Source organism: Coturnix japonica, chromosome 1 (assembly GCF_001577835.2).
Source record: "Coturnix japonica isolate 7356 chromosome 1, Coturnix japonica 2.1, whole genome shotgun sequence".
In the NCBI taxonomy this organism is placed as follows: Eukaryota; Metazoa; Chordata; class Aves; order Galliformes; family Phasianidae; genus Coturnix; species Coturnix japonica.
This window is the reverse complement of record NC_029516.1, coordinates 47,638,486-47,654,173: the sequence shown is the minus strand read 5'-3', so window position 1 is coordinate 47,654,173 and position 15,688 is coordinate 47,638,486. Positions and strand designations below refer to the sequence as shown.

Here is a 15,688-nt window from a genome sequence, read left to right as displayed (position 1 = left end):
CAGGAACAGATGGTGGATATAATGTGGAAAAAGCATGACCACTCAGTAGTGTGGCTTAATGGGCAGTTATCCCTAGCAGAGAACTAATCTCACATCAAGCATAAGGAAGTATATGCACATCCCAGAATGCTCTGTATTGGCAAGAGTTCTTCATACAATATGCATCTCATTGCCAAGGAGACAACTGAGGGAACACAACGTGTGCTCTTTTAGCAGTTTGTCTCCCTGGAATGTAGGCAAAAGAATGCAAGATGCTCTGAGCAAAAGCAATAAGGAATACTCTCAAAATACTCTGAGATTGGCTAATGTGCTCATCAGACCTTAAAAACTATGGAGATTCTGCTCTTCTCATTACCTCACTACAACCTTTTCAATTCAAGGATATGAAAATAAGTAAATAAATAAATAAATAGAATTCTGTCGAGTGTGAAGGATTTGAGGCAGTTGTGACTCTTGAATTTGCTGTCAGCATCCTACATTTCCCCACCCGACCTGTATAGTTCAGGTGTACGCTCTGAAAGGATCTCTAGATTTTCTAGTGCAGGGAAAGACTGAATTGTTTAAAAGCAGCCAGTAAATGCTAGTGGTTTGTGTTGGCTGGTTCCTTTTATTAGCTCAGAAAAAAATGGGAATGATTGAAATGAGCTTTTCTGTACATTTCTGCTCTGATGAGAAGTGCAGTAGGAAGGACTACATGTTGTTATTGTTGTTATTACTATTACTACTACTCCTACTATTATTATTTTTTGTGGAAGGAAAGGCACATAGGTAAACCTCACCAAGGGAAATCTGAGTGGTTGTTGCTTCAGTAGCTTTATGTGCAAGTATCCTGCTATACATTTATTTTTGCAGATTCATCTGCAAATTCATTCTCTCTCCTCCACAAGCAATCACTGTTACATTCTAATACCTCGGAACCATCCAGTGCTGAAAACATTAAGCTGTAGGGGAGCCTGAATCCTTTCTCACTCTGTGGTGCGGGATATTAAACTTACCTTCCCTGCACATTTACTAGCTATCATTATCAAATACTTGTCATCATCAAATGATGAGGGTAATTTAGGAGTTTGATTTTCAAGGCAATCTCTGTTCCTTTAGGCTGCACCTAGCTTCTCTCAGCCATGCTAATATCTTATTCTGACTTGCTGCTGTTTCCTCTAGGCCTCGTCTCTTAAAAAGCCATGGTGAATGGGGAAGCTGTGTCACGACGCTTCAGGACAGGTTCAGGTTGGATATTAGGAACAATTTCTTCTCCGTAAGAGCAGTGCTGCAGTGGCACAGGCTGCCCAGGGAGGTGGTGCAGTCACCGTCCCTGCAGGTGTTCCAGAACCGTGTGGATGTGGCACTGAGGGCCGTGGTCAGTGGGCATGGTGGGGATGGGCTGGTAGCTGAACTTCAGATCTTAGGGTTTTTTTGCAACCCGTATGACGATACGCTCTACCCCAAGCTTTGGAGCATGACTCTCCCTGCCCGCCCGCTCATCGATGCGCTCGGCACTCCCTCTCACATCCTCCTGCCCCGCCCCCACTCCGCGTTGGAGGCGCTCGACGCTCGTCTAGCCGCCCCTGGCTCCCGGCGGCTGTCCCTTGTCTCCTCTCCAAGATGGCGGTGGCTGGCGGCAGCGCGGCGCGAAGCGGCGGCGCGGAGTGAGGCGGCCGCGCGCCTCCTACCTTCCCCTCCCTCCGTTCGGCACCGCAGGCCGACAGCGCTCGCCGCCACGGGGGCACGCCCAGGCCTGCTGCAGGGGCGGAGCCGCGGGCTGGACTGAGGCCGAGGCCCGCTCGGGTGAGAGAACGAGCGAGCGGGGCGGCTGAGCCCGCTTTAAACGTAGGCGGCGGGGCCGGGGCTTGTGCCTGAGCCCGGGATGTGGGGTGTCGGTGGGTCTGGGCTCGCGTCAGGCTCTGGGAGCAGCGGCGGGAAGTGAGGCGAGGGAGACGGTCCCCCGCCCCGGGGGGACAGAAACGCGTCAGCCCCCAGCAGAGCACCCCTGGCCTCGGTCCTGCAGCCGTGGGTGTGAGGGAATGGGGGCATGAGGAGAGCGCTGCTCCCAGTGCTTCTGCAGTGCTGGAGCAGTGGAACCTAATGGGGATTTGTAGTGCAAGGCAAGTTCAGGCTGTGTTCTGTATACCTGTGTACCTAACAGACATCTAAGTTTCACAAAGAGAGTGGAAGCTGTGCCTACAGCTATCGTAGTATCACAGAGGGACCCATAAGGACCATCGAGTCCAACCCTTGTCTCCACACTGGACCACCCAAAACTCGAAACTCTTTGTCTGAGAGTGTTGCCCACACGTTCTCCGAGCCATCTCTTCATGATGACTGTCATCAGCTTTGTTTTGCTGAGCACTATTTATCACTGATTATCTTAGGTTGGAAGGGACCCACAAGGAGCATTGAGTCCAGCTTCTGGCTCCACTCTGGACCACACAAAATCAGACCCTCTGTCTGAGTGCACTGTGTGAATGCTTCTTGAACTCAGACTGCCCTGAGCAGCCTGTTCCAGGGCCTGACCACTTTCAATATTTAGAATAGGCCCTGAGCACAGTGCTTCAGTGTTGTGAATGAAGTCCATCTGAATGAAGTCCATCAGACTACAGAGCATCAAGAGGTGTTTTCAAGATCTCCTTCAAGGTTGTCAGCCCTCATAGGTGCAAAGTGCCTATGAAGCTGTTGGGTGTATGCATAAATTCTGCCTATAAATTACAGTGTTTACTAGCAACAGTATCCAGTGGTCAGAATACTGACTGGAAACATCTTGATTTGGGTAGTTTCCCAAAACTTGTGTTCTCTTGAATTCCCACAAACTTAAACAGAAACATTTGTGTACCCCTTAGCATGAATTAGTTGAAACTTTGTTCTTTCGCATAAGTAACCTCAGCCATTTGTTTATTAAGTCAGTGTATACACAGGGATGTAGTACAAGTTCCCTGATCTCAAAGTAACTTAAATGTGGTTCCATGCCTGTGACAGCTAGAAAGGGCAAACTGCATCATCTCTGTGGCTGAACATTCACACACAAACAACAATAATAAATCATTTAAGTGCATTTGGTTTAATCTCTTATAAGAAGAGGTCATCTTTTCATGTTAAGCCTTTTGCTTACCTTTCTTTTGAAAAACAAAATCAGTTTCCATAGAGAAACAAAGTACAGTAATTACACAGTGATTCTGTCCTCCTGTATACTAGCAGCTGTAGAACTGAATGACTCGGAAGAGACCTGAAATTCAGAAGCTGCCAGAGGGAGGGGGGCTGCAGAAGTCCCAGTAAAAAGAAGCGCTTTCCTCTGTTTCCTTTCCCAGGCTGGCACTCAGAATGGCTGCAGTGGTAGTGTCAGGAAACTCAACAGCAAGATGCACACCTTCACTACAAAATGTACAACCATTAAACTCAAAAGATTTGAAACAATCTGTATAAACCACAATGATTCCTGCCTGTTTTTGTCTTTTTCTTCGCTTCATCTGAAATTCAAGAGTTCATTATTTCTCTTTATGTATCTCACTCTTTGCTACAGTGGTTTCTGACTAAACGTGGCTTTAATACAAGTTCAGGAACAGTTTTGTTTGTGACAAAAATCAAACAGCTGTATTCTCCCCTCGAAAGAGAAACGCTTCTGTGGACAAATTGTTTAAGTGACATGGAGATTTTACAAGGATGAGTGAGGAGGAAGACTTTCCTTTCCCACTGTCTTCCAGAGAATCTTCATTTTGTTCAGGTGTTGTTTCCTATTTTACATCATGATTCTTCCTTATGGGAGGGTTATTTTCATTCTCTGTTTCTCAGAACTTTTCCTGTAGATGGGAACAAGGGAAGGAGCCCAGACGTGGCAACATATTCTCAGGCTCCTGCGGGACCACCATGGCTTATGATGACTCCAAGAAGAAAGAAGGTATGACTGCTTCATAATCTCAGAGGGAGTAGCCAAGAAAAAGGCTACCTTCTGCAGCCCTTGCTAGGCCACGGAGTCAGAGAGTGGAAAAGGAAGTTAGTCTCCTGTGGAGCACTGAAGGGTATTAACCCTTAAAGTTAATCTGGACTAGTTTCTGCAGGATCCCAAGCCCTTGACTTCCAGATGGAAAGTAATGGGGTTGGAGAAATGGGTGGTATTTCCTAGTGCAAACCCCACAGTTGGGAGCTCTGCCACTGCAGCCTTTCTCCTCCCAGCCAGGACAATGAAACGGGAGGCCAGGGGTGTGGTTAGTCATGGTAATGTTTTAAAGTTCAGTTGTCTTCAGAAAGAAATCTAAAAGGATTAGAAATGAAATCTTGAGAACCTGTGTTATAGTGTTAGAGCACTGAACCCTGTTCCGTGCCAGAAAGTACAGAATGTTGTCTATTAATCTTTAGTGCATGCTGGGTCTTGTGCATCGTTCTGTGCCAATGTCCAGTGCTGTCTTATTTTGTATATAGTCCATGTGTCTGTTGTCTCTTAACACGGTGTCTCATTTTTCTTTCTTTTCTTGTTTCACATTAATCTTAGAATTCCTAGAGAGTGACCGAAGTGCTGATGACATCAGGGCACATCGAGAGAAAAAGCGTTATTACAGGGATCTCGTGCAAGAGGAGGAGAGGATAACAACTCAGGTCAGAAAGTCTGTAGAGAAAACTTTGAAGGTGCAAGAAAGCGTATAAAGCTTAAGACGAGATGGGATGGGCTGCTTAAAAGTTCTTTTGTTTAGGAAAATTCCTGTAGAAGAAAGCAAGAACTGTTAATTGTGTCCTGAATTGTTCAGTAGCTTTACTGGGTGAATGGAGGGGGTCGGTCCCAGTTAAAACGGATTCTGATTTTTTTCCTCAGAAAATAGAGCTGTAGTATCTTATCCTTGACTTCATGTACTACCCTGCAAAACTGAGATAGTATGAATGACTGTTCACACGAAAAGTAAGATACTTAGAATCTATAGTTGCATAAATAGGCAGCAAAGTATGAATGAAATGTGAAGTGATGCGCTGTTGTCTTCCAGATTCTGCAGATAGTCTGAAATGATAACTCTTGAGAGGGATAAATTTGCCCGGTTTCCTTGGGGCCTTAACTTTGAAATCATGTAGCAACAGCTTAAGTTTCTTTAAGACTTTCCTCTTTGAGCTGTTTCTGCTGTTAGCTCAACAATGACTACTTGTGATTTTTTTTAATGCTTTCAAATCTGGAAAAGTTCTAGTTTAAAAATAAAAATCTTCTGCCACATAGATGAAATTCTATAGAAGAGCTTCATTCTCAGACCATAAATTTGTCAAGAGATATGTAATAATTGGGCTACATGAGCTACTAAGGTCTATTTTCTGGCCTATCATTTTGACTGTCACCTCTGTGCTTTCTTCTGTTATCTTCTCCAGCATGTTAAATATGTACTGCTCACCTTCATTTTTAAGGCTTGACAGCCTATGCACGCTTATTTCTTAGCTTGATTAAGACGTGGATGTCTGTCTTTTAACAACTCATCAGCTGATGCCCAAGTGCTGTCTTTCATTGTCTGTTTCTTAACATTCTCAAATGTACTTTTTCATGTATTCTTGTGTATTAATTCTTTCGCTGGAGGAGGGATCCCTCTATATTTATAGATCTATCTATATCCCTCTAGTCTAATCTATAGAGATTAGTATTTCAGTTTCCTATGGTCCTGTTGTACTGTAGTTTCCACAGAAAGCTTGATGCTTCTTAGTTGGCTGGCATGCAGAAACCTATTCTAAAACTGCATTTTTTTGTTCTCTTGTGTATCCATACCATGCTTTTTGCCTTTTACCTTAAACCTACACTATGGGCTCTTGGTGACATACTATGTTTTCTTTGCTGATTTAGCACCTAGAATAAGAATAGTGGTTCATACGTAGGCTTACTTGGCATTATAGTAGTACAAGTATTTCTTGATACCTCCCACAGATTATTACCTATGTCAGCAGTCCATGTGAATCTTATGTTATTTCCCTCTTGTTTGTCAGCTTTTCATTCATTTATTTTTTCTTCTTCTTTTAGGACAGTGAACTCTTTTTGGGGACAGAACATCACAGAAAGAAGAGGAAGCATTCCTCTGATGAGTTCTGCTCCCGGGGTAAGACAGCTATGAGACAGGGGAAGCAGATAATGAATACTGACTTTGAGAAAAGGATACTGTTAAACCAGTGTCATCAAACTTTGTGGTTAGCGCTTTATCGGGGGAAAGTACACCAACTTATCTTAGGCCAGGCAGTCAGACGCCTGACTGATTAGGTTTCTGCTGCACCAAACAGCAAAAGATCACTCAATGATGTTTTCAGAGTTTAGCTTAACAAGTTGCTGTTGTTGGAGCAGAGATCTTCCACTCTTCACTGACAAGTTGTAGTTTTCTAACTCATGCTTTCCTCTTTGGCATTTGCATTCTTTTTTACCACTGCATTACAAGCTGTAGTCTTACTTGCAGATAGTACTAATTAATTTATCCGAATTTATAAAAATAGGATGTATTAGAATACAATATGATTGCTTTTGAGTTCAGATTGTATACAGAAGCGTTATTCACACAATGAGCCCATAAATTGACAATCCTGTTCATAAATCTTAGCAGGCTTAAGATTTATTTTTGTCCCAGTGTAAAAAGAAAACCAGGTCTTTGGAATCTCTTTGCAAGCTGAAATTAGTAAAAAATCTCTTTTCAGAATGAAAATGGTTATGCTCTCAGTTCATTGATCCCTCCAGGGCTCAAAGTGATGTTATAAGCTTGTAATATTTCAGGCTTAGTAAGACGTATTTTTATCAAATTATGCTGTTGTATAATAGAATACAAACTTTGATGAAATGCAAGAACTTTCCCATTCTGTCTTTCTTCATTAAATAGATTGACCAGCTCTGGTGTTACAGCTCTTGAATTGTTATCTATAAGGGCACACTGAGCTGACTGCAAGTTTCTCCTTCAGCCAAGATGAAAATCACTTAGCTGTAATATTAAGTATTGCAGGATTCCCACTTCACTTTTGGTTTGTGTAATGGTATCGTTAAGAGAATTGTATTGATAAGCAGTTCTCTTGACCATTTTCAGGTCTTTCATCTTTGGATCTACCATCAAAGAAGAAGAAAAAAGCAGTTTCTAGCCCGTCCTCCACTGACAAAAACATGGATCTACTCAAGGCTATCGCCACACCTTTATCCACAAGCTCTAAGTCTTCAAAGAAGACCTCTGAAAAATCATCTTATTCTTCCTCTGGACATTCTGAAAGCAGAAAGGAGCACCACAAGAAGAAGATGAGTGGGAGCAGTGCAGAGCACTCAGTGGACGATGGCAGCTTCCACAAAACTAAAAAAATGAAACCTCTTTACGTGAACACAGAGACACTTACCCTTCGTGAGCCTGATGGCTTGAAGATGAAGCTTATCCTTTCGCCAAAAGAGAAAAGCAGTGCTACAGACGATGATTCTTTCTCAAAAAAATCCTCAAAGAAATCGTCTCGAGATGAACAAGGGTCATTTCATCCGGGTCACGAACTGCATGGCTTCCTGAAGTCATCTCGGAAGAAGCACAAACCTCCAGACTCACATCCCCCTTCAGAGAGTTTTGGTGCTGACACATCTGTTTTTTCAGAAGGCCATGGGAGTGAGTATGAGATTTCAGGTGTGGAGGCACCACCAGAATCAGGATCCTCTTCTGGTGGGGAATTGGAGGCTGGTGAGCTAGTGATAGATGACTCCTACCGGGAAATTAAGAAGAAAAAGAAGTCAAAAAAAAGTAAGAAAAAAAAAGACAAGGAGAGGCACAGGGAGAAGAGGCACTCTAAGTCTAAAAAGAGTTCTGGGCACTCTTCTGTGGCAGCAACGGAAATAACAGTGTCACCACCACCTCCTTCCAGCACTCCCTATGTTCTTCCTCCACCTCATCCTGCTGTTTTTCACTCAGATGGACAAAATGAGAAGAGGAGGAAAAAGGAAGAAAAGGAGAAGGAAAAAGCTGAGAAGTGGGAAAAAGAAAAGGAAAGAGAAAAGGAGAAGGAAAGAGAAAAGGAAAAGGAAAGAGAAAAGGAGAAGGAAAGAGAAAAGGAGAAGGAAAGAGAAAAAGAGAAGGATAGAGAAAAGGAAAAAGAAAGAGAAAAGGAAAGAGAAAGAGAAAAGGAAAAGGAAAGAGAGAAGGAAAAAGAGAAGGAAAGAGAAAAGGAAAAGGAAAAGGAAAGAGAAAAGGAAAGAGAAAAAGAAAGGGACAGAGAAAAAGTAAGGAAAAAAACGAGGGGAACTAGAAATTGGGAGATGGGTACTGTTGAATTACACAATGTTACAAAGATGTGTTAAGTTGAAGTATAAGTAATGTCAGCATTGATGGTTTCACACAGCATGTTTGGCTGAAATGTTTCCTCTACTGTGTTTCAGGTTTTTAGCAGAGGGAATATTAATCATAGTTTGTTTCTTTGTTTTGTGACACAGGCAGTCTTTAGCCAGTATAGCTCCTTTGAAAATGTTCTATTTGATATACTTGGTACAGATTATGCCACCACTGCATCATTCGCTAAGGTTGCTGGCTCTAACTATTACCAGTAGAATTCTGGGCTGTTCTGGCTGTCTTGTAGTCCATCATGTCAGTTCCTGTAGGAAGGAACTGAGTTGTAAGCTGAAAGACTGAAGTTATTTATCCATTTATTGGAGCACGTCTAAGATTTCCAGTCCAGACTAATTTTCAGTGTATTTATATATAGGGAAAGGAAAGGTTTTGTACATCCGCATAGACAGTGTTGCTTTGTGTAGCCCAAATTTACTCAGCTATTCTGCTTTATGTGTAAAGTTTTTTTTGATCAGAGCTTGACAATTCCTTATGCATCTGTTATCAGTGTACTTGTACAAACTGTTTTCCTGAAAACATAAAGTGATTTGTAAGAATCGTTTGTAAAGTACAAAACACGAACACTGAAACAGAAAAAAAGCTGATCTGCTTTGACAGATCCTTGTTGGAACTGTGAATAGTAGACAGTTGTGAGGTTTTTTTCAATTTTAAATTTGAAAACTGAGGTATGTTTACAGAGTTATTTGTTGCTCCTGGATTTAGAATCGCAAAACTTTTGACTTAGGAATGAAATGCATCAGTAGTTGTTGCAGAATAAGTCTTACATTAAAACTGGTTCTGTCCAGTTCATATTGCTTTCAAAACTGCTGAATTTGGCCAGAACATGTAAAACATGGCTATTTTATCTTCCTTATCTAATCACCATGTCTTTTTTTAAGTTTCTGATAAATGTCAAATTATTAAAGAAATTGAGTACATCTCTATATAATTAAAAATCTTTGTTTCCTTTTTTTTTCTTCTTTTCTAGCCAAAGAAGAAAAACATGTCTGCCTATCAAGTGTTCTGTAAGGAATATCGAACAAACATTGTGTCTGAGCACCCTGGGATAGGTGAGAGAAAACATAGCTTCTCTTCTCTTCTCTTTCTCTTCTCTTCTCTTCTCTTCTCTTCTCTTCTCTTCTCTTCTCTTCTCTTCTCTTCTTCTTCTCTTCTCTTCTCTTCTCTTCTCTTCTCTTCTCTTCTCTTCTCTTTCTCTTCTCTTTCTCTTCTCTTCTCCTTCTTTCTCCCTCTCCCTATTCTCCTTCTCCCTCTCTCTCCCTCTCCCTCTCCCTCTCCTCTCCTCTTCCCTCTCCCCCTCTCCCTCCCCTCCCCCTCCCCCTTCCTGTCCCTGTCCCTCTCCCTCCCCCCTCTCCCTCTCTCTTCCTCTTCCTCTTCCTCTTCCTCTTCCTCTCCTCTCCTTCTCCTCTCTCCTCTCCTCTCCTCTCCTCTCCTCTCCTCTCCTCTCCTCTCCTCTGATTATACATCAGTCTAATTAATTAGCAGGACATACCTTCTCCTTCATACCAACCTCTGATTTTTTGAGGTAGGAGGGACAGAAATTGATTTTATGATTTGATTCATTGCATTTTAACCAAGCTGTGAATCTGGATGAAGAAATTACCTACTCTTCCTTTCGTTACTTAAAGAGTTGTTTTCTTTGTGTTATTTTCCTGCATACGCATGTGTGATCTTGTATTCCCAGTGTCATTGACAGTAAGGAAATGCACAGTGGAAATCATTTTTAGACAGTGTGGAATGTTCCATGTGTAAAAGGCACTGCTTTCTAAACGTGTGTGCATTGGCCAGTTTTTCACAGTGTTGAAATTCACATAAAATCCCTGTGTCCTCACTGTGGTTTTATTCTTTAATCTATTTTGAGCCTGTCTATTTTTCCTCCGAACAGATTTTGGAGACCTTAGTAAAAAGCTGGCAGAAGTGTGGAAGCAGCTACCTGACAAGGATAAACTGGTAAGTGCGTGTCAGATGTTTCTGCAAAATGATTTTTGTTAACTAGGTGCTTAGGTCAGAACACAACAGCATTATTGCCACAATACCTTAAAGAAATGTTACCTCTGTCCACAAACTGTGGGAAAATTGAATATTTTGCCTGTGTGGTCATAAAAGCATCTATTTACTTCTCATGGCATTGCTTCACAACTTGGCTACGTAACATTATTCTGCCCCAAGGTCTTGGCATTAGGTGAAATAATTATCTAACATTATGAATTTGTTTTTATACCATGGTAACTGCAGATCTGGAAACAGAAAGCTCAGTACCTGCAACACAAGCAAAATAAAGCAGAGGCCACTACTGTGAAGAGAAAGGCATCATCTTCAGATGGGGCTCCAAAAATAAAAGGTAATTGCCATGCTTTATTTGCTCTACTTGTTGGATTTATTTTGGAGTGGGGAAGGTGGTGTCTTTACGCTTAACTTATATCACTCAAAGGCAATGTTTCTTGAAGAGCAAGAATGATATCAGCACTTTTCAAAAAGTCTAGTTAGTAGAATGGTATTGGCTTTAGCAATTCAGGAATTGAAACATGAAGCAAGAATCAGGGAAGTTCTAGTGGGAATATCTTTCTGCAATATGAAAAAGGGTTGTTGTTGGTTTGGCATCTCCATTTACCAAATCTCCCAAACCTATCAAGTTACAGCCAGCTGAGGTACTTGCTTTGCACAACACTGAAGTCAGGCTCTGTTCTCCAAAGGTCCACATAACTATTTAAGCATCTAATAACTTTGATATTTGATATGCAGAAAGTAAATAGGCTTCTAGGTCAAAGTAGATAATACAGAATTTTAATTCCTGTGTTTCCAGCTTCTCCACCAGGAGCGATTTCCCCTCATAAGAAATCTCCCACTAGCACTGTGGTGTTGCCCTCCTCACCAGGCAAAGCCCCTGAGACGGAGCCTATAGATGTAGCTGCACACTTACAGTTGCTGGGTGAATCTCTGAGCCTCATTGGACACAGACTGCAGGAAACAGAGGTGAGTTTGTCCCCAGCAGTCTCAGTGATGTCATGCAATCACACATAGGACTGGGGGGATCATTTTTGTCTCAAGCCTTTAGGTAAAAAAGAGCATCAGAGAAGGCCTTTACCAAGATGTTTTAGCATGTACTGTTGTTTTCTTGTAGTATCATGCTCTCAGTGCTTTAGTTAGCCATGACTATGATTTCAACTTACATACTAATGTAGGAGATGTCATATTTTCCAGTGGTTTCTTAATGTTAGATGATAATAATTGTCTGCATACATGTGTGCACACACACACTCACAGGTTTAGAACTCAGCACAGCTTAGAAACAGAGGACATATTTGGGTAAAATAACAAATACCAGCAAATTTTATGGCTAACAAAGTCATCTCACTGTGCTTTTTTGTTTTAGCGGCAATAAAATAAACGTTACTGCATTTTGTTTCTGGTATGACCTCATTGAGGTTATTCTTCAAAAGAACAAATGGAGTAGAAATCAATCCCTTTACAGAATGGCACATTCCCTCTTTTGGAAATATATTGATATCTAAAGCATTTTTACAGACTTACCATTTCTTTAGGCTCCAATAATAAAACATTATTGCATCTAGTTAATATAGTAGAAGGTATGGAATGGCAAGAAAATTACATGGCATAAACTGGGGAATTAAATTGTATACAAAGCTGACAACTTTCTAGCATTTTCTGCTGTGAAGTGCTTGGCATAGTTTTGTTGCTGTGTAAATAAAGTGGACAAGGGGAGCTCAGTAGTGAGGATACTGTGTGTGAATGAGAATCAATATAGTTGTGAAGGATCCATAATTTCTGCTACTTGTCCCTATCTGGTTTTTCTTTCCTTACTTCCAGGGAATGGTGGCTGTTTCAGGAAGTTTGTCAGTACTTTTGGATTCTATCCTCTGTGCTTTGGGGCCATTGGCATGTCTGACTACTCAACTACCTGAGTTGAACGGCTGCCCTAAGCATGTTTTGGTAAGCTTCTTGTGGTTATTTCCATTCTAGCCCTGTTGATTTCAGTAGAGACCAGCTAAAGTTTTTGGATGAGTCAGTCCTAGAATGCAATTAGAATTGTTAAAATTAAAGTGGAAAATAGTTTGTTTTAAGGAACTGGGTAGCTTCAGGTTCTTTTCCATGTTAAATTACAGCTGCAAGTGAGCCCTGATTTAGCAACAGCTTGTGACCTCACTGTAGCACAATGTGGACATAGCTTAAGACAGAAGCACCATGAACTGAAACAGAAGTTGTACCTCCAGCAGGAGGCATGAATTAGTGATAAAGTAGAGCAAAAACGAAAAACATATTTGTAGTCTCCAAAAGCTGAGAGACTGAAATAGTATCTGGGATCTGGACAAAAGAATAACAAAATGGGGCGTGGATTAGGGTTTTCTAAAAAGGACGACCCAATTAATGATTCATTTTGAGAAACTGTTAGCAAGAACAAATGTGAGAGCTTAGGCTGTGAGCTCCTACAAACTGGCTGTCCATACAGAAGCTGAGTCAACGGGGTGTACCCATCATAAGCCATGGAAAAACATCCAATTCTTTTCTCCCTGCTAGCCAAGTTAATTCAGAACGTTACACCCCTTTTCCACGTGACTAATGGCTCACGTCTTGGAAACTTGATCATTTTATTGTTATAAAAGAGCAGTGATGCTGCAGGTGGATTAAGGCACTGACCTGTCACTTCTGAGAGCTGATGTTCAAACTCGATAAGAAAGACATTATTCTGACTTTTACAGTCAGGTACCTAAAGATAGGGGTATCTTAAGAGAAGTAAAATTCTCAGTGGAGGTGTTGCACATAGGATGCAGTTTATCCTTTCAGTCAGTAGGTGGCATTGTTGAATTTTAGAATCACCCTTTTACAGCTCGAGTTCTTAAGGCCTTCAGCCGCCTAACCATAGATCTGAGGATACTGAAATACTACATTTGAAGAACATACAGACAATATAGTGATTGGTGTTGTTTTCTGATGTGTAAAAAAAGGACTCCGTCTCAGAATTCTATTAAATTTGTAGGGAAAACTGGAGGGACATTTCTTTTTCCCTTCTGACACCCTACTAGTAGGTGTTTCTTTCTCTTATACACTGCAGAATGTCTTAAAGGACTTGTGAGTATAATGCCAGGGATTTGGGGTGTTGTTTTTTGTTTTGTTTATTTGTTTTCTGTGGTTGTTTTTTCACATTATACAACTTCTATCACTCAGAGTACTTCACTGCATCTTCCATGTGGTTGATGTGATGTAGCCAGTGTGGTTGGTTCATCTTGAAAGGTAGAAGAGCGTAAGGTTCATTAGGAAGAAGTCACTCGAGGAAAGCCTCAAGTTTGTTTCCAAGTGCTTCCAAGTACTAGGGCTACCTTTGTGCTTAGTTCTAAGTTTCCAAATATGTGACAATAAGCCAGTGATAAGGTGGTGGTAGGTAGTCGTGACTTATCACTTTGGTTGTCTCTTGGTATGGTAACTTGTAAGACAAATGAATGTGCTGAATACCCCCTTCTGTGTCATTTTGGGGGATTTTGAGTCACTGTTGGACGTTAACATCTTGGTTTTTTTCCCAGTCAAACACACTAGACAACATCGCTTACATCATGCCTGGACTTTGATGGAAAAGGAGCCTGGGATTTACTCAACTTCAGCCTAACTGACCTGTGTACATGTGCGTTACACCGGCGCTCCATATGGGCTCCACATGTAGTGTTTTTAAAGTTTCATAAATGTATATTATATGCATAGGATTGTATTTTATGAAAAGTTGTGAAGCTGAGAGAGCTACATTTCTCTTGGTGGATAAAATGCGATCCAATATGGAAGTATTTGTAAAAAGAATTCAGAAAGATTTTGAGATACAAGCCTTAAATACAGATCCTTTAATGGGGGAAGCAGCCAGAGAAGGGACTTTTGGATATAAGGAAAAACATGTAACCGTTGGAGCAGTCATTGAAACAGGAAGCCCATAGAGGCTGTTGAATTTTCATCCTTGAGGATGGAGCCTTCTCTGGCTTAACTTACATTATACACAGGGGGTTAGATGGTTCGGTTAGACCCTTTAAGAGTATTCTGTGAGCCAGTAGTGATGGTATTTTGGACCCATTTCTGTTTTTGAGTTTAAAATCTGCTTGAGGGGGCAGCTGAGCAAGGATACAGAGGGCTTTGCCTCTTGATCACATCTTCTAAGCCCCTTCTTCAGTCAGTCAATAGCTGAAAGTTGCCAGTGTCAGCTCACCGGTCTGGTAGCTGCCATTTGAAATGAAATTGAAGATGACAACTTCATCTTTTCTTGTGGACGTGCACCCGAGTCATCCCTAGTGTTGATGTATCAACAGACTTAATTGATTTCAGAGAATGAACTTCCTGCTGATTTTTCCAGGGTGTGGTCAGCCTGCTTTGATGGAGAGCTATAGCAACTGGGAAAACAATTGGATCGTTTCTGCCCATCTTACACTGGCTTTATGAACAGCCAGCCTTGATTTCTGAGTCTGCTGACCCCCATCTCTTTCACCAGCAGTGCTGAAAGAGCCACAGTGCTGCTGTGGGATGGTGGCTGATGGCCAGTTAGAAGCAGTTACAGCTTGACCAGGGCACGTGTGTGTTGTCAGGACTGGTCAGGACAGGACTGGACTTATTTCCTGCCATGTACTCAGTGTTTGACTTTCCGCTCCTCTAGAAGAGCCGTAGGAAAGCACTTGATTTTTCTTATAGGCTTTTGTGCACCTGTATGTATGTTGATGTGGTGTTCATATGATATGTATTTAACTTCTACCAATATATCTCTAACAGATTTTAATTTATCCTGTATATGACTATGTACATAGATAGATATATATATACATAATTTAAAAGCAGAGCTCTCTCCCTCCACAAGCAGCGGGATCAGGTTCACCTCACCGCAGAGGAATCAGCAGCGTGCAGCACTACGCATCGGCATCACGTGGGGAAGGGTGTGAGCATCTGCAGCAACAGACTGGCTTGAGAAGCTGAGTTTTCCTCCAGCACCTCCAGCCTCTCAGCCGGGTGCTCTGACTCTCATTTCTGTGTTCTTGGCCTGATCCCCACCCCAGGCTGACACGTGTTAATGACCATTGTGCGAAGGGACAGAGAGGGATCCTCTCCAGCTTTGTTTCCTCTGCAGTGCAAACCTGCTGGAGAGCGACAAACGCCCCCAACGCCACTGTATTGTATTTGTATTTAAAATTTGTACACTTTGTATCATCTGTTACTTGTAGTATTTGCTACTAGAGGGAAAACTTTGGCAAGACTTGGCAGTTTTTCTATCTTTGTTATTTCCTTGCCGTTTGATCCAAACGCCGTTACAATACGAGCCTTTTTTGTACCGTCCTTACAATACACTTTCTTTTTTTTAACGCCTGTTGCTGTCATTCATTAGCGCCGTACCAACTTGCCGAGCTGCCCTCAGCCCCGCG

The 15,688-nt window shown here is 41.8% G+C and overlaps 1 protein-coding gene across 1 annotated transcript; it reads left to right on the top strand.

Annotated features, from left to right (window-relative positions):
* The first annotated feature begins 1,573 nt into the window (after positions 1-1,573).
* HMGXB4 (HMG-box containing 4) lies at positions 1,574-15,628 on the top strand. Its single transcript, XM_032445040.1, has 12 exons — positions 1,574-1,785; positions 3,781-3,886; positions 4,478-4,581; positions 5,969-6,044; positions 7,008-7,917; positions 8,161-8,167; positions 9,259-9,340; positions 10,174-10,238; positions 10,524-10,629; positions 11,092-11,261; positions 12,117-12,239; positions 13,826-15,628. The coding sequence occupies exons 2-12, from the start codon at positions 3,856-3,858 to the stop codon at positions 13,868-13,870; spliced, it is 1,719 nt and encodes a 572-aa protein (XP_032300931.1). The 5' UTR covers positions 1,574-1,785; positions 3,781-3,855; the 3' UTR covers positions 13,871-15,628.
* The last annotated feature ends 60 nt before the right edge of the window (positions 15,629-15,688 follow it).

Coding starts and splice junctions, on each gene's coding strand:
- HMGXB4 (XM_032445040.1), top strand. CDS start 3,856: ATGGCTTATGATGACTCCAAGAAGAAAGAAG. Junction 10,239..10,523: donor TACCTGACAAGGATAAACTG/GTAAGTGCGTGT, acceptor TGGTAACTGCAG/ATCTGGAAACAGAAAGCTCA. Junction 12,240..13,825: donor GCTGCCCTAAGCATGTTTTG/GTAAGCTTCTTG, acceptor TTTTTTTCCCAG/TCAAACACACTAGACAACAT.